The sequence below is a fragment of the Accipiter gentilis genome, chromosome 33 (assembly GCF_929443795.1).
Source record: "Accipiter gentilis chromosome 33, bAccGen1.1, whole genome shotgun sequence".
Lineage (NCBI taxonomy): Eukaryota > Metazoa > Chordata > Aves > Accipitriformes > Accipitridae > Astur > Astur gentilis.
Window position 1 is genome coordinate 3,400,833 of NC_064912.1, and position 18,020 is coordinate 3,418,852.

Consider the following 18,020-nt stretch of genomic DNA (forward strand, 5'->3'; position numbering starts at 1 on the left):
CTCTTGCTCCTCAGCTAGTGCAGTTCTGTAGCATTCCCTTGTGAGAGATGAGATGTGAAGATGCAAGAGAAAGACTGCAATTAATTTTTGTGTGTCTAGTTTAATAAACTAATAATGAGAAGTATAACGGCTCCATGCCTTTCATACAGGATTCTTAGTTTTCTATCTTAGATCATCTCTCCCTTCTTTGCCAGATACCCACCATCTTCTGTCCATGGAACATGACGGTGCTCTGGCTTTGGCTCTTCAGCAGGAAACCAAAGAGGAAGCCCTGGCAAGCCTGGAGGATGCAGGCTTGTTTTTTTGTCAGATCTGCCAGAAGGATCTCTCAGCCATGAACACAATGCGACGAGAGCAGCATGTTAACAGGTGAAAGACCAGCATGATGTGTCCTTTCCACATCCTCTGCCATTAACCTCACAGACTGCTCGCTCAGCTTATCCATTAAAGAACATGGTAGCAGGGGAATCTGCATAGTGGCATTGACCTTTATGGCTTAAATTAACAAGTCGTTTTGGTCTCAAAGCAGAGGCTGATTGTCTTGAACTGCAGGGCTTCTGCATATGTGTGGTAAGGCCAGTGCCACTTTCACCAGTAGTGTGATAGAGGAGATGTGATACCAATTTCAGCCAACAAAGTAATGTTTGCTCTATTTTGCTGAAAATTGTTCTTCTAAAGACACATACTAGAGTATGTCACTGCATATCCGAGCTGTTTGCTGAGAGAAAGGTGGTACTATTCAGAAAGATGACCAAATTGAAAATTAGTGCCCTTAATGTAACAGTTTCCTTAGTGGTAAATACCAAGTACTGTTAATATATTATGTACGCACAGGTCTTTGTAAATTAAAAGTCTGTGCTTCTCTGCTGAGAAAGTATCAGAAACAGCATATCTGAATGTTTGCAATTTCTTAATTCGAGTCCTTTCAGAAGGCAAGAGTGATTTAATTTGGCCAGTCCTACATCAAGTTATTGAGTGGCTCACATTTGTTAGAGTTGTCTGCATCTGCAGCTTTAGAGGTGCTACTGCTGTTTCTGTCTTCAGGTATTTACTGCTGCTTGAGAGGGCAGAGGTTGTAAAACAGTGACAGTGTGTCAGAAATGCTTTTTGGAAATTAAGTCTGCTTTCTGAACTATTAAGCATGTAATCATATGATGAGATTACAAGGTTGTATTATCAATGGATTTTTTGATAGCAGTCTTCATCACAAGAGGTGAAGCTGTAGATGGATAGATGCACTGGCAAAAAAAGTAATCAGCAGTCCTCTTGCATCAGATGAATGGTCTCTCAACACAGCCCTGTGTGTGTAGGTAGTGTGTACCATTATGTAATCAGGGAGTGATTTTTGTAATAGGTACTGCAGATCCAGGATTTCACATCCTGAATCTCTTTGGAGAGGACAGAAAAAGAACAATTAAAATTTTTTTATGTAGTTTTGGCCTACTAGAAGTTCATTATCCTGCACTCTTGAGTGTGGTGTTAATTTCAGCTGCTCCCTTGTCTGTGACATAAAACACTGTCCTTGTCAAGTGAGATATCTGACTTGAAAACAGTTGCATTCTTGACACTGCATGTGGTCATGCGCCTTCAAGAGTAGTAAGAAGGACAAGAAGAAGTGATGTTTCAGGTGAGGAAGACTTACCATTTCTCTGGTGGGGTGATCCTTTTTAACAGTGGTTTATAAGTTAGCTGGAATGTTAGAATGAATGCAGAAAGAGGTATTAGGTGGTGGACATGCGGTGAAGTTAAAGAAGGTTATGACCTGCACTTGCTTTTGAGCAACAGTTTTTAATATGCCTCTGAGGCCGTAATCTCCATCTAACTGTTACATGTCATGTTTGTGACAGTGGCGGGCACATAATTCTTGTTTCTTTAGGGGATGTTTCAGGCTGTAACAGATATTAGAGATAATTGTGCTTCCTTTTCTTTAATATGGTTTAAATCATAGCGTGGACAGTTTTAAAGTCTTCAGAGGTAAGCTTTGCCATCTTCTCACAGGTGTCTGGATGAGATGGAAGAGGCACAGATGTCATCCTCCAGCAAACCACTGGTCCCTGAATGTCCCATCTGCGGGAAGCAGTTCCAAACTGCACAGAGCCGAGTCAGTCACTTGAAACGCTGTGCTGTCGAGATGGATGTACCCCCTAAGCTGCTTCTTCAGGCAGTGCAGTTGCAGGTGTCCACGCTTGGTGATGCACCTCTTCAGTGTCCCAGGTAAGGTGGTAAAAATAAAAGATGCTAGTTACTTTCTTTGGCCTGAGAGACATTGAACCTGTGCTCCTGGGGATGAATGGTAGAAGCAAGGCAGATTCACACACTGGGTAGGCCCCAGGTCCAAAGAAGGTCAAGTAGAGCCATGACCCAGTACCACATGAGGAGAATGTGGTAGTTAGTTGGAGAAATCATCTTGCTTTTCTTCAGGAGTGGTCAGGTGGTGGATGACTTTAAAAGTCAGCAGGCAGGAGCAAAATGGGGAATAAATAATCTTACACTGGTTTGTCAGAATTATTTGTGCTTTATGAGGCAATTATGCAGTAAAGCTGAATGGTGTGTTTGAGCTTATTAAGCACACCACATAGTACGAGTATGCAGTCTCTCCAGAACATCTGTTTGCCAATGCCTCTGCTATTCAGCTTGTGGCTGTGTTGGATATATGTGCTTTACACCCTGAGCCAAAGAGGAAACAGACGTGATGTTTTGAAATGTGCTCGGTACAGAGCTGCATCTGCTGTCTTGGACTTGAGCAGAATCTTCAGAATACAGCAAGTGGTGCCTGACTGAATTTGTAGAAGGGCTCGCAAGTCCCTTTGTGCTGAGGAAGGACCGTTGCCCAATCCCTGTGGAAGCAGAAGAGTGGGAAAGCATTTTGTGGTGATCTTGGTTTTGCCCTGCTTCAATTTGTTCTTTCCCCCTTGGTACAAAAAAGTGTTCAAGGTAGAGATAGCAGATGCTTACATCAGTGCTGTAGTCTTGTGGTTACCTTTTCAAAATAAGACTTTCTCTAAATTGCTCTAAATTCCACAGATGGTGAGAAATCCTTTGCTCTCTGCTAGGGAAGAAGGTACTGAATAGTTTTTCATTATCCTTGATAGGGGAATCTCTCTGAGCAAGTAGAGCAGCTGGTCTGGAGCACTCAGTGTTTCTTGTCTCTGATCCAGTCACATTAACTTGGGCTTCCTGCTGCATTCTTGTATTTTAGCAATCAACCAAGCAGGTCAAAGCGAAAATGCTCCTCCAAAGAGGACTCGAAGAAAATGCAGAAGAGGGCCAAAATGGAGACGAAGGATGAAGATTTGCTGGTTGCTATGGCAATGTCACGCTCTCTGTTAGAGCAAGAAAAGCAGGAACAAGCAAAATCAGTTACAAATGTGAAACCAGTGGCTGCTTTGCCAATCAAATGGAAGCCAGGATCAGGTATGTGTTAAAGTGAGTTAGTGTCAAAGGCTGTGTTATTGGAGGAGTAACATAACACAGCCTGCTCTTCACTAAAACTTTCCTCTTGGGTATAGGAGGGATGACAGCCCTGTTTTTGTTTTATTTAAGCTGTCAGAGCCTCAACAATATGCAGTATCCACACACAGTCAAGAAAAGCTGCAGGATGTCCATGGGTTTTAGTGAAATCCCTTAGGAATCTCATGCTTTTTTTCACTGATTGATTGTTTTGAATCTGTAAAATATTTTTAAGATAAGCTGTTGTTTTTTGTAAACCATGGAAGTGAAAAGAAATAATATGAAAAGGTTATTGTTATTTCTCCTGCAGGAGATTTTTTTTCCTATTCATCCTGCTGCAGCCTGGACTAACGCAGCTTTTTCAGCCTTTTCTCTGTTTTCATTCTGTAGCAGACATATGTGTATACTACATGCTGTTGAGCATGTGCTTCGCTATTTCAGTGTGCAGAAAGGTTTAGAAAGGAAGACAACTGCCAGAGGAGAGCGTTGAGTGCTGTATAAAGAGGAGACTTCACTCTTCATAACCCTGCTCAGATCTCCTCCTGCCAATAAGTATTCCTGGTTGGATTTGTTGTTGAGCATTAGTAACGCAAAGGTAGTAAGACACAGGAGTTCCAAGTGAAAGTTGCTCAGTGTTTGTGTGAGCTGTGGTTTGATATCATCAGTGACGAGTACACAAGAAAAGGAGTCCTTCATGGATTTGTTGGAGTTTTTCTCTCCCTTTTTTGTGAAGCACTGCCATACAGGCAGCATTCCATGGGTCTGGGAGGTAGACTGCATGGATATCCGTTGCTTCCATAATGATTAGATTTTGTAGAGATGTGACAGCTCCCAACAGGCAACAGAGCAGTGTGAGCAGGAGTCAGTCTTTTCTGGAGTTCATTTCTCCCTTAAGGGTGATGTGAGGCTTCAGACTACCTGCAAAAATCTTAAGAGTTGTGTTCAGCTTGTTGCTGCCTTTTGGTCATCACTGACTGCAGCACATGAAGGAGCTGACATGTTGAGCTCCTCTGCCCTATGTGTTCAGCTGTTTGTTTATTTGGGTTCCTGTTCCTTTTCTTTTTAAAGAGAAAAAACGGCGTAAAAGAGGCCCAACTGCACCTCCACCCTTACTGCTTCAGGACCCAGAGAAGGCCCGCAAAAGGATCCAAGAGCGAGTAGCTATGCTGCTTGCAGAAGAGGTGGAATTCCCTCCCACGCCTCAGCTTCCCACTAGTAGGATTTTGGAGGATGAATCCGGGAAAGCAGCCTGGCTTTTGCCATTGTCCAAAACCAAGGAGTGCTTTTTATGGAATATCAGTGCTCTGACAGGACCCTATGACCCTGAATCATTCTACACTGCTGCATTAACCCCCCCAATTGTACCTTGGAAGCCTGTGCAGGTGGGATGCTCTTTTGTCCTTGCTCTGATATTTGTGTGCCCTGGTTCACTTGCCCAGTAACGCTTCTCTTTCTTCATTTGGTACTTAAAACAAGTGATCCCCTGCCTCTGCATACTCACTGCTAGTGCCCTGTTGTCCCCTGGTCTTACACAGTTAGGTTTTATGATCTTGAACTTTCATTTCTTCCTTTTGGAGAGGAGACCAAGGCTCATGTTACCATGCTATTTCTTAAGCTTTCAGAAAATAAACTGATGGGAACAGAGAGTACTGAGTAAAGGGACCCCATCCTGCTCATTTTGCCACTAGTTTGTCCATGTTTATGGCAGCCTGACTCTTGTTTTCCTTCTTGGCACTTTTCTCTGATTCTAGTATGAGCTTTGGCCATGTGTTGCACTCAGCAAGCATCTGGGTGAAAAGTTTAAACTGAAGTCTGCTATTTGTCTTGCACACAGGAGAAGGTGGGAGCACCTAGAGTTGTAAAGCAAAGCATTTGCACTTCAGGCTTTCCCTGTGCATCCCGCTGCCTCTTGGTGCATATGAGCTTTGATCCAGTTTTCAGTTCCACTGTTTCATTCTGTTTTTCACCTAGATCTCCTGCCTCTTTCAATGCTCTTTAGTTTTATAAAAAGTGCCTACAGAAATAGACAAAGCTCTTTTAGTCTCTGATCTTATCACGTACTTGCTTTCTGAGAAGAAGGATACGACTTCTCTTCCTTCCCTCATTCTTTCCTTGAGGAATTATTTGGTGCTTCTGTTCAAAAACTACTGTGCATACATAAGTGCTTTATTTAATATTTCTTCCCTAGTCAAAGCCCAGAGTTTTTCACTGGAGGGATTGCATTCTATGAAGATTTTTGACCTTTTGTTCAAGCCAAAAACTGCCAGAGAAGTTTAAAAATAAAAAGTAGGAAGGCCTTTAAAATCATGGCAAGAGTGTGTTTTCCCTCTGATTCTTTCCATTCACAGAAATGGCTAAACCATTTGTACTTAGAAATAAACAAACAAAACTATTTTTATTGGGAAACAGAGACCAAACCTGGAAAATATCAGCTCCAAGGTGAAAGTTTGATTTAGTTACATGTACCTGCAAAAGCATTTCAGAACTCAGAACAGAAGCACCTGGAGAGCTTCAGCTCTGACTGTTGCCAGGCTCTCCAGCTACAATGTAATATTTAGAAGTTGGAGTGGGAGCATTTCCACCATCCTCTCTCCCTGCTTGGCAATTGTCTGCACAGACATGCTCCTGGAGAAACCACCTTTTCTGCATTTTCTGTTGTAGTTTCCTTTCTTCTGTTCAGAGCTGTCTTATCTCTGGAGAGTCCTTCATAAAACTGCAGAGAGCTTTTGCCTCAGAAGCCCCTGTACCTGGGGAGCGCTCTGTAATCCTTTACTAGATGTTTCAAAAGTATGAAGTAGAGACTGTACTCTGAGCTCTGCAAATACATAAAATAAGACCTAATTTATTGGTGTCTTCTTTTCCTCCTCTTTTGATCAGAATCATAAGCCAGAGAACCTTCTGCCATCGGTGGGATCTGATCAGCCAAAAGTATGCCAGCAAATTCAGCCTCACCTCAGTTCTCATGAGCTCACTTGCACAGAGGTTGGAGGCCAAAGTTCTGATGAATCAAAGTCAGCCCCTGAAGGAGATGGGCAGTTTTTGTCTCACAGCCAGAAGGATGTTCAGACCCTGCAGGACCTAGTTGAGTTGGCCAGGGAAGGACTTACCCTTACTCAGTGGAACCTTGATGTTGACCACATTCAGGCAGCGGAGCAGCCAGGTAAGTTCTGGCAGCTTTGTGAGCCTGTCCCTAGTCCCTTCAGCTACACAGAGCCAGACTTGGGCTGTGCAAAGTTAGGAGAGCCATGACAGCACCCACAGGATGTTGATGTTGATCCAAGAGGTGATATTGTGGGGGGACATTTTTCTGCAGTAAGCTTTAGATACAATCAAGCTGACTTTTCTGAAATGATTCCTAAATCCCAATGTTTAAGAGAATTCCTGGGCAGCAGATACTAAATTTTATTTTAAAATTCCCTTAAAGATATCAAAGTATTTTCTGCCAGGTGGGAGCCTGGATATGTTCAACAGCTGGGACAAAATCCTTATCCCTGCTATTTGGACAGTCTTTCTGTTATGTGCACTGTCTTTTCAGGTCTTGGATAAGAGAGATGTGCAAGAGGGATGATTTTATGTTGGTACATTGGTTACACAAACCTGAAGTTTATCTGTACCTGTCCAGAGTTGAAAAATTACAACACCTAGAATTCCTCTATGGGCAACTCTCTAATGTCCCCAGTCATAGTTGCGTGTGGTGCACAGCTGCACCATTTCAAGGTCAATGATATCCCTTAAAATGGCCTGGCTGTTCAGAATGTATTGAGTGTATCCTGCTCACCTATGAAAGAGAACATGGTTGCTAAGTTCACCTGTCTGCATTTTCACTTGGTATAATATTCCTCGCTTTCCTTACTAAACTGCAGCAAACGGTTCCTGGTCCTATAAAACTACCGGGATTTCAGTGAAGATACAGCTTCCTGGATGAGGGAAATCATTTCCATGCATAAATCTATATTGTGTGTGTAAATGAGACCAGGTGGAGAAAAAACACTGTGCAGACAGTAATGCACCAGAACCTGTTTCTGAAGACGTTAATTTTTTCTGTTGCTCCACATCCTGTTCTGTGCGCTCTGTAGACTACCACAGGGCTCAAGCTGTGTGAAACTGATTTCACTGGCTGCCTGTGCCTGTAAGCACTAGGGCCCACAGCAATTTGTCTAGGTTGAAATGTGGATCCAAGATACATTCTGCTTGTCTGCTAGGATGAGACTGTGGCATGTCCCATCCCACTCTGTGTCATAGTTTTTTTCCAACTGGAGGAAGACAGACGTGAAAGCAGAGAAGCATGCTGCACTCCACAGTTCCTCCATCTGGATGACTATGGCACACAAAGGTCTGCAGTAGATTGAGGCTGCTCGTGGCTGAATGGTACTCGGTACCCACAGCCTGTCACAGCCCAGAGCCAAACCCTCTGATAAAGGCGTGAGGGAGACGCTGAGCCTTCAACTCAGTCAGGCTGGTTATAGTAGCTGTCTCAGGGAGCTGTCATGGCAAGGACCCTGCTAGGAGTTCTTACATCACTCTCTCTCACAAGGAAGTTGTATGTGACTTGTGATGTGCATTTTCTTCTTTGAGGAAAAGAGCTGACTTCCAGTGATATTCCACAGAGTGGCTTTGTGCCCCCATCCAAAGAGAAGAGCCTCCTGAAGAGCAGCTGTAAAAGAGTAAGGGACAACCCTTTTTTTCCACTTTTTTTGCATTTGTTTATCACTGTAAAAAAGAAGCTATTGCATTTGTTCAATTCATAGAAGCATGGAATATTTCCCATTCCTTTACGTAGAAACAAAGAGGTGCTTAAGGTTCACAGTTGCTCAGGAATCTTCATGGGTGCAGGTGAGGTCAGCACATGTGGTGATATTTCATTGATGCCCATAAGCAGGCCCATGGATTTTTCAGTACTTGTCCTACCTGATGTTAAAATGACAGGTAATATAAAGCCAACCTGTGCACAGTTTATATAAAGAGAATCAGGTTAAAGAGTTATGTCACAGCACTAAGAATATTTGGGGGATGCAGGCATGCAGCTGCACCATGTTAGGCAGTGCTCTGCTTTAATGCCCAGGCTATCCAAGAGAAAACTGGCTGCAGCCCAGGAGAGACAGAGCTGCCTGGTGCTTCCTCCAGGCTCACACACCCAGCTACTTCAGATGGTTCTGAATGGAGCTGTTCCTCTGTCACCTTCCTCTCCATGCCATGCCTTGCAGTGGAAGAGAGAATTCTTGCAAGGACTGGCTGACTTGCACCAAATTCTCTCATCTGGCGTAAAAGCCTGATAGATGATGTGGAATGCTGTGAGGTCCATGGAAGATGACGACTTTTGTGCTGCTAATGGGAGCTTTTAAAAGGTTTAGTGTAGAAAATCCTCAATTATGGGAAGACATATCAGAAGATCTAGCTTGAAAATCAGTGTGCCCTCTATGGTGACTAGGTGAAGAATACAGGCTAGGAAGTCACAGATTTTTATTTTTTTTTTCCAAGCCAGTAGTGTTCTGTAGATCACGTCTTACCGCAGATGCACCAGTGGATATGTAATCCCCTGCAGATTATAATCAGTTTTCTTTAACTGAAGTGCATATAAAAAAAACCTAATTCATTTTCTTACCAGGGTCATCTACTTTATTTGGTGAAACTTAACTATCTTTGGTTTGATAATAAGTAATCATGCCATGAAAGCTAGTAGCTTTTGATGCCAGGTAAATTTTGATGTCTTGAGAATATTGTGCTAATAGAATTAAAGAAAATTCTAAAAGGAGACAATTCTCTGAGGTGGTAATCCACTAAACATGAGCATCCCAACTACTTGTTACAGAAACTCTAGATATTCTTTGGGGGTATTAAAAAAAAAAATCCTTAGCAGGAAAAAACATCTTGTTTTATAAGCTGCTCAGTCTATTAAACCAGAGGCCTTTAGCAATACAGAAACTGTTCTGTTGAAACTCGGTTACTATCAGCAAAACCCGTATGATCATTTTTTCAGATTTAGTTTGATTCCATGATAGTTTTCCTGAGCAAATGAAGTGCTGCTGAAGAGTTGGATTGCCAGTGGGAGAGATTTGTGCTTTATATGAGCACAGACAGGGTGTAACCATGTAGAGCAAATACATCCATTGCATTGGTAACACATCCCCCCACCCATTCTTAAGACCTTTGTCACATCCATGGAGTCCAGTCTAGCTGGCTTCCTCAGTACAAGAGAGTGTCTGGGTGTGTTCTCCGACAGGAGCACGTGCCCACTCGGAACTGTCTTCAGACCAGTCTGTTTGCTTTGCACAGAGCATGGTGCAGCCAGGAGGTTTCTAGCCTTATTTAATTTTCCCGTTCCTGATTCATAATTTTAGCATCGGCAGGAAAGCTGTTCTGGGCTTGCTGCCTGGAACGTAGCATCAGGAGTCTGTGTTTGCTGGCTTCCTGAGGCACTGTCTTGCAGGTATCCTACCTGCCAAGAATAAGAAAGCAAGAAACATCAGATTAGTTTCCAGACTGAGCTTCCTGTCTTCCCCTTGGAGATCAGTCCACACCACTCCCACGACATGCAGAGTCTTCTCTAGCCCACCTATGAAGGCCTGGAAGAAGTGTTCCGGTGTGTGCTGCTGTTTTGGCGCTAATTAGTGTTGGCTGCCTGCAAACATGTGCTGGAGCAAGTAGAAAGGTTAGGTTTCCACAGTCCACGGCTAATGTAGAAACCTGCTAATAAAATAAAGAGCTGTGTTGTTCCAGGTGGAACTGCATCTCATGCAGATGTTCACTGGAATAAAACTTGCAGTTCCTTGACTCTGCAGTAGGTTTGAAAAGCACAAGGTCAATGATTAGTGTGTTAACGATAAACTGGTTTCCACTTACAGTCAGACAGCCTCTCAACTGTGAGCTGAGGGTATTTCACACTTCTCTGAAGCACTGGCCACCTCTAGAGGTGCAACGCTTGCCTAGAGGGATCTGAGTCTTTACAAGATTGCCTGGGGTGGGTTCGTACTGGGAGCAGCTCCAGAGCAGAAACAGAGCGTTCATCATTTGCCGTCTTTGGCAGCATGCCCCAGGCCTGACCTTACCATCACCAGTAACCAGTCACAGGTAGCTCAGTCAACAAGCCCTCCCCAAAATTCCAGCAGGGGGTTCTAGAACGATAATAGAAATTATGTTTCTTTTTTTATAATAGAGTGGAATTTTCAAAAGGGGTTTCAGTAACAAGCATGCAAGCTCCTCTGAACTAGATACCTGCATTAATTTTATTCTGTGTGGGCCCCTTGTTACAGAGCTGCTCTTCTCAGCTGTCATGTGCAAACAGTGAACGGGAGAAGAAAGGCTCATTACCCTATCCCTGAGTCATCCTCTTTCCTCTTACTGTAATTATAGTGAATTGAGTTCAAGTCTGTCAAAGTGGAAATTACAGTTTCCTAAAAATGTGGTGGAAGGCAGAAGATCAAGAGGCCAGCTGTAGGCAGTGGCTAGACCACATCAGGAAATGGTGTGGTGAAGATCTGAGGGTGATAATGTGCTGTAATACAAGGCAGAACAAGTACAGTAGAATATAACACAACTGCCCTTTCTTCACAATTGCCAGACTGTGAAAAAGTGAAGGAAAACAAAGCCAGAAACGTCTGTTAGACTTGTCTGCTTATTTGTTGTATGGAAGACCTGAAGTTGATGATGCTGATGATTATTTTCAGGAGGCAAAGGCAGTGTATCCAGACTGGGGCCCACAGTACAGCAATGCTGATAAACTGGGTTATTCCCTTCTTATTTTTCAGGGAAATGTTTGACAGCTGTAATGTAACTTCTGTCTTTGTGTTCCTTCTGGGTTCTAGTCCTCTCTCAGGTTGCTGGCTGAAGATTTCAGTGCAATGGTCAACAACCCCCACTTAAGTGATGTCCAGTTCCAGGTGGACTGTGGGGAAGTCCTTTATGCCCACATGTTTGTGTTGTATGCACGATGTCCACAGGCTATTCAAGTTGTAAGTACTGCTGACATACTTTCTTCCTCTGCTTCAGGAAAGCCCAGACTGCCCACACCTACAATCAGTTAATGGGACAGAATTGGCACAGAGCACTGCTGGCCTAATGGCAAGTGCCTCTGGACCTGCAGTGGGTTTTCAGCTTAGGAAACCAGAATCCTGACAAAGTGGTGGAAAATGGGGTACTTTGTCTGAGGAGACTATGTGGAGGCAAGGATCCTGTGAGCAATGGAGGAAGCTTCCTAAGTGCTTTTTGCCCTAGGATTTTTGTACCTGTGCAAGTGCAGACTGCCTTGTCCATCTTGCTGTGTCCTGCCTGTCACCCAGGCTGGGAAGCTTAAGTATGGAGTAGAAGGATTCTGGGAAGTACTTAAAAATAACCTACACAGAGGTTTTGTCACTCTCACAGTTGCTTTGGAGATAGCTGCACTGAACTGTGCTTTTTGCAAGGCTAGTAAAGTAGTTCTTATGTTCCCAGAAGCATTTTGGGTTGAATAGTTCCCAGCCTGCTCCTATGCAGCCTCCTGTCAGGACAGTGAAAGGCAGTGAGGCTAACATTTGAACTCTACTCTTTCACAGAGCTGCCACCAGTCCATACAGCCAAAAGGAGCTTTCTTTAAAGCTGCCCTTTTGGAAAGTTTAGTTTTATCCTCATGCATGTTGGCAGTAGTTTCCACCCAGGGTTATTCAGGCCATTTCTAAGGGGTCCATGAAAGCTCGGGGAGGGCAAGCAATTTCTTATATGCCATACAGCACTATTAATATGAATTCTTTAAGGGATCTTCACAAATATTAGCAAATTCGTGTGTCCCCACAAATCAAAGGACTTTAAAAAACTATTGGGTTAGCCATGTTCTCTTATTATTTCCTTGCAACTCTGCCTGGCTTCAGTATTCCCATCCACTGTGGGTAGAGTTGTGGGACTGGCCCTATGCTGTATTTTCGATGCCTGCAGAGGGTTGTTTTCCCGTAAGTCGCCACCTGCAGAGTACCATTTCATGTTTATTTTCTGTATAGGTGAGGGGGTGCTCGTCTCTGTTGAGGATTTTGGGTAACAAGGAGACAGTAATTAATCAGAGATTACTTTGGAGCTTGTGTTTTCTGTTGCATGACATCCCCTAACTTTGGAGAGGGTTTCAGATAGTACAATATGGGATTTGGCTGCAAAGGAAGCAAGACCTTGCTGAACTGGGGATGCATTTTCACCAAAACCTGAGATCAAGTTGGACCCGCACAGATAATTACAGATAATACTACTCCAGTTCAGTGGAGTAGTATTTTGTATGGTGTCTCTTTTCCTGTGAGACACCAGGAGAACTAGAGTTTTGGCAGTGCATCAAGGGTAGGTAAATTCAAAACAGAACAGAGGAAGCTCATTTGTAGAGAGCTGTACGTAACTGTGGAAATTGTCCTCTGGGAAGTAATTTGATTCCAAAACTAACTGAAGAACTCTAACACCATCTTTTATATGTGTGACTAAAATGAGTAGTTAAACTTTATCAAAGCTAACAGCTGTAGGGTCTGGAAGGAAATGGCCTGTTCCATATGAAGCTCTGCATAACTGCACATCTTAGCTTCCCTCTGAGGTCCTGGTCCTAGGGTAAGACTTTGATGAATGAAAGGAGTAAGCTGATAGGAACAAGAATGTTGGTGTTGCTGTTCCTTTACTAGCAAACGGACTTTGTTTGCTTTTTTCTTACCCCAGGTTCACAGCCAAGGATTCTTAGTGGAGGAGGATGGGAATGCTCAGACGCGCCGTGTGCTGCTGAGTGACGTGACAGGAGAGGCGGTGTGTGCATTCTTGCGATACCTTTATGCTGCTGATGCTGACATCCCTGCTGGGGTGCTGCCCCAGGTGGTGGCTCTGGCTGCCAGGTTTGTATTGTGAGCATCTTTTGGATCCCCTCCTGCTTTCTGGCACACAGACCCCAATCTGATATCTTCCATTGCAGTTTTAGTGGCTTACAAATTCCATAGTCCTCTGCTTACATCTTAAATGAAACTTGCACATAAGAACATCCTACCCTCATCTTTTCCATGAGCCTCTCTTCAGATTGTATCTGTGTGAGATTTTCTATGTTCAGTATATGCTTAGCTGACTTTTGCCAAGAGTTTTGTCTCGGGATGTGTATTGACAGCTGATGTTGACAATGATGAGCATATCTTCTATACGTGATTCTCAAAGCATTGCGCTAGTAGTGCACTTAATCTGAACAACACTCGCAGAATGTATTGGATGCTTAGAACTCTGTTGTGTCAGTGATGCTCTTGGTCATGATCCTAGGCATGCGCTAAGTAAAGAGCTTGGAATAGGAGCAGTTGCTGAGATACGGGGGAGAGATGGTTGGATATTGCCAAAATGTATGTACAGAGGTGCCCTGTCACTCCAAAAAGCCATGAAGCTTGCACGTGACAGACATCATCCATCCCCAGCCATTCCATGGGGCTCTCACCAGTGCAAGTGGTGAAGGGGGTTTAGTGTAGTCATAGAGCTGTTTAGTCTCAAACATAAAAAAGGAAGAGTAAGCCTGATGTTTTCATGTAAGTTACACCTGGAAAAGGGAATTACGAATTTTAGGAGTATACTGGATCTTGTACATCTTAGGAAACCAGCATCCTCATGCAAATTGTTTACAAGGCTCACAAGAGTGATCAGGCAGCCAAATGGTGAAGAAATACTGGAGGAGGAAAATACTAACATTGCTATTATATCTTTGCAGGTTTGGTGTGAGGGACCTGATGGCAAAGTGTGAAAACAACACTGGGGAGAGTCAGGTGTCTTCTGGAGTGGATTCAGAAGATGATCTTATCTCTGTGAGGGATGACGAAGACTGTGAGGACAGAGATGAGAACTTCCAAGACCTCTTGAAGTCAGTGTGGGTGGGTGAAGATGAGGAAGAAGTAGCTATGCTGAACCCTGAATGCCAGAAGGAAGATGACAGTGGGGTGGGTGAGCAGGAGCTGGAGGAGATCTATGAGTTTGCTGCAACTCAGAGAAAGATGGTTCAAGGTGAAACAGAGGTGAGCGAGGGAACAGACTGCAGCATCTGCAGTGATACTGAGGCAGCCCAAGGTACAAACCAGCAAACTGAGGAGGAAGAGGTAAAGAGATCCAAATCTGCTTCAATAAGCAACAGCTTCAAAGATTTGAGGGATGACAATGATGTGGAAAGATCTAAATGTGACTCGCCTGCACAAGAAGAGAAAATGCAGAATATAAATAGGTGCAAGAACGTGAATGATCCACAGACCATTTCTGTGCCTCACAGCGAACCTCAAAAATGGGATGTAGCATCCCATGGTGCCACCACTAATGAAGGAGAGGCTGTTAGGAGATGTGAAGGTGTGAAGGATTCCAAGTCGTCTCAGGTCTCGCATGGCAAGGCAGACCACTGTGAAAAACAGTTTCCTAGCTTCCACGGTGATTCTAATATAAATGAAAGTTATGAACGCTTGTTTTCTGCAACTCGGGGAGATTATTGTGAGCCTTCCCCAATGAAAGAAGTTATCAAAGAATCAGGAAAGGCTCCTAGTGAAAAACACGTTGATGTTAATGATTCACTTCTGTACAGCAAGTCACAAAAAGATCTCTCACCACATAGGAACGGTTTTTATGGGAGTCTTCCTCCCAAACCTCATGTGCCCCTTTTTCCTGCTGTTGGCTCTTCACCTGCATCTCCAAAACCAGAGAGAAAGTTTGCCAGAGAACATGTGTCAACACCAAAGCAAAACAAAAAGGAAAAATCATTCCCATCTGATGAAATACACTTTCAGAAAGCCAATGAGCTGGATACTGCATCAAGAAATGACAACACAATTTCTTCAGCAGAGCTTCCCCATACTGATATAAACAAGCATACCTATGTGCCAGTGTTGTCATCACTGGTCATCAGAACTCAGAATGCTGCAGCTCAGGAGAGCAAGGAGGGTGATGTTATTGTTTTATCTTCTGATGATGAAATGGAGTTACAAGAAGACAAGAAGTCACCAGAGTCAGGCTCTGCTCTGAAGAAAATGGAAATCCCTGGGCAACTGAAATGTACAAATGTAGAACAAGGTCCTGAGATAGCAAAACCTGAACATAACTCATCAGTCACTGAAACGGAGCAGAGATCTACCCGGGTCTCATGTGGCATTACAGATACAGTGCATATAAGTAATGATGTGGAGATATCCACCGAATTGCCTCTCAGCAGACAAATAGATGCTTGTAAGGAGAGCAAACAGAGTCCAAACCTGAGCCCTGAAAAAAGGCTTGGTTATGAAATGTCTTTGGGTACAGACAGCTCCTGGCTAGTGCCTGATACACCAGTTCTGAGCAAATGCAGAAGTTTCTCAACACAGACTCAGGTCACAAGTATTAATTCTTTAAAGAGTCCAGGATCTAAACTCAGCACAAAGAACTTAGCAGAAAGTAATAGTAACCATGAAATGACTGGAAATTTAATAAAAATTTGTGAAACAACATTGTCAGACAACCATTTGCCTATGGAGAACTCAGTCAGTGAAAGGAGCCCTTTCAGCAGTCCAGCAGCAGGATCATTTTCTGAGAACTCCCCACCAGTTTCTCCAGTGGATCCAGTTCTCCTCTCCCCTGGCCACACCAAGATAAAAAGCAAGTGTGCCAAGATCTCATTTTTATCCAAACCTGTGCCTCCATGCCATGAGCAGCCATTGGAAGATAAAACAAATACCAGTGTGGTTGAGGTAGAGGACAGTGAAAAGGAAATAAGTCTGCCTTCTTTAAGTAGTAGTGTCTGGCTTTGTGATGAGCCCCCAATCCCCGTTGATGAGTGCTGGCATGGTGAATATCTGTCACCAGTCAGAGGTAACAGCCAGGGCTCCAACCAGGTCAGCCGTGCAAAGACCAGCACTGCCAGCAGCCCCAGACCTGGCTCTTGGTATGACCAGTGGGAGAGCCCAGTCTATGTACAGGAAATTAAGGGCAGTACCCCTCTTCGAGGAAGTACTGTTGGCAGAAGAACAACTTTGCTCTGTATTGAAAAGAGTCCTATTGAGGCATGTTCATCAGTGGGCAGTAGACCAAGTTACCTGAACTCCAAAATCTGGGATGACTGGAATGGAGAAGAGGAAGATGAATTTCCAGAGATGCTTCCTCTGTCTCAGAGGTTGTCAACTGCAGCAGGCGCCTGTCAGACAGATCCTGTAAAGACTCCTGGTGAGAGCTTGTATTGATACTAGATTTATTGGACTAGGTTAAATTTTTTTAATTTTAAGTGGTCATCTCACCTGTGGTTCACTTGATACATTGAAACCGTCTTTTGGCCTCCTGATCTGAAGTAGTTGTCAGGGCCAAGCACAAAGAAGGTACAGTCATCTTCTGATGTGGGAGAGAGCATGTCTAAATGTGGGATTCCTGGAGCGCAGCTGCTTGTATTTTGTTCACACTGGCTCTTTGATAGTGATAGTACTCGCAGAAGCTACGGGTACCTGGAAGAAAAAAAACCTGACCAAAACAGAACAAAAAACCAACCTTCAGTTTGCATGCCAGTGGATATTTGTTCCCTGTAGTAGTGGGTGTTCTGTACAGTCTTGGTTTTCACGCATTTGTGAAGCAATGCTTGTGCTAACATACACAAGGACATTAGGTAAGCAACACAGTGGTGCAGGCACAGAGGGTTTCCTCGTATTGAGAGTAGCTGGGAGTGGGTGCCTATCCCTGCCCATCCGTAGGCTTCATGCATGCTTTCCTGCAAAGCTCTGCTGATGCACTGCTGTCTTTTGCTGCCTTCTGTTTGCTCTTTCTGGTCCCTTGCAACAGACTGTGCATGCCCTGCACATACCCTTGCATGGTTCCTTCCATCTAAGACCAGTACTTGATCTCATAGTATCTAATTAAATATATTATTAATTATGCCATACTAAGTGATTAGTTTAACGGGTGTTTAGAACATGACATGTAAGACTGACTGTGCTTCACAGTATCAGTAAATTGGTATCATTACATCAGTATGTAACTTGGGACCCAAAGGCTTGACTTCCTCAGTTTCTTCTGCATCAAGTCCCTATTATGAAATTTCCTTCCTGGGAAAAGAACCACTTTACAGAATTCAGTAAACATGTTTTTTTAACTGCCTTGTAAAAGTTGCCTGTTGTAACAAAGCCCTGAATGGGCTTCATATTCAGATGTGACATATGTCTGAATTTAAGCTGTTTTCTGATTTAAAGTCAATAAAAATCAAGTATCCCAGTTTAGGGAAAAAAACAAACTGTTGACTGTTCTGTCCCATATGAAGCTGAGTAATAATTAAAAAAGCTTGTAGGAAAGTAGTGCTACTTAAACAATCATTATGTAATATTAGAAAATCTGCTAGTAAAAGGGGAAGATACCATCCATTTAAGTCCTTTCTGTACTAATTCTGATCATGGTAATTTCATCCTGCTGCAGAACCTCCCTGTCAGGAGAACGACAAGCCTCCCAGCACTCCAATGACACCAATGCCAGCTTACTCTATCATGGAGACCCCACAGCTGAAGAAGGAGTTGAGCAGGTTTGCATTACCTCCATGAGTACATCTCTTTATGAGCAGAAACTTGCTGGCAGTTAGTGTGAAAGCAAGCTCCTGGGCTGAAAGTGAAACCATGGTGAAGGTCCAGTCA

At 43.5% G+C, this 18,020-nt stretch overlaps 1 protein-coding gene across 6 annotated transcripts in view; it reads left to right on the forward strand.

Annotated features, from left to right (window-relative positions):
* The window catches only part of SLX4 (SLX4 structure-specific endonuclease subunit), a 36,014-nt gene that overhangs the window by 12,318 nt on the left and 5,676 nt on the right, over positions 1–18,020 (forward strand). For 4 of the 6 annotated variants that reach the window (XM_049835390.1, XM_049835393.1, XM_049835392.1 and 1 more), the window contains 10 exons: positions 195–369; positions 1,999–2,214; positions 3,200–3,414; positions 4,519–4,832; positions 6,328–6,610; positions 8,026–8,114; positions 11,253–11,399; positions 13,105–13,274; positions 14,120–16,578; positions 17,809–17,911. In XM_049835390.1, the coding sequence (XP_049691347.1) occupies positions 195–369; positions 1,999–2,214; positions 3,200–3,414; positions 4,519–4,832; positions 6,328–6,610; positions 8,026–8,114; positions 11,253–11,399; positions 13,105–13,274; positions 14,120–16,578; positions 17,809–17,911 (4,171 nt within the window). The remainder of the gene's footprint in view (positions 1–194; positions 370–1,998; positions 2,215–3,199; positions 3,415–4,518; positions 4,833–6,327; positions 6,611–8,025; positions 8,115–11,252; positions 11,400–13,104; positions 13,275–14,119; positions 16,579–17,808; positions 17,912–18,020) is intronic. The other 2 variants (XM_049835394.1, XM_049835395.1) reach the window with 2 other exon arrangements.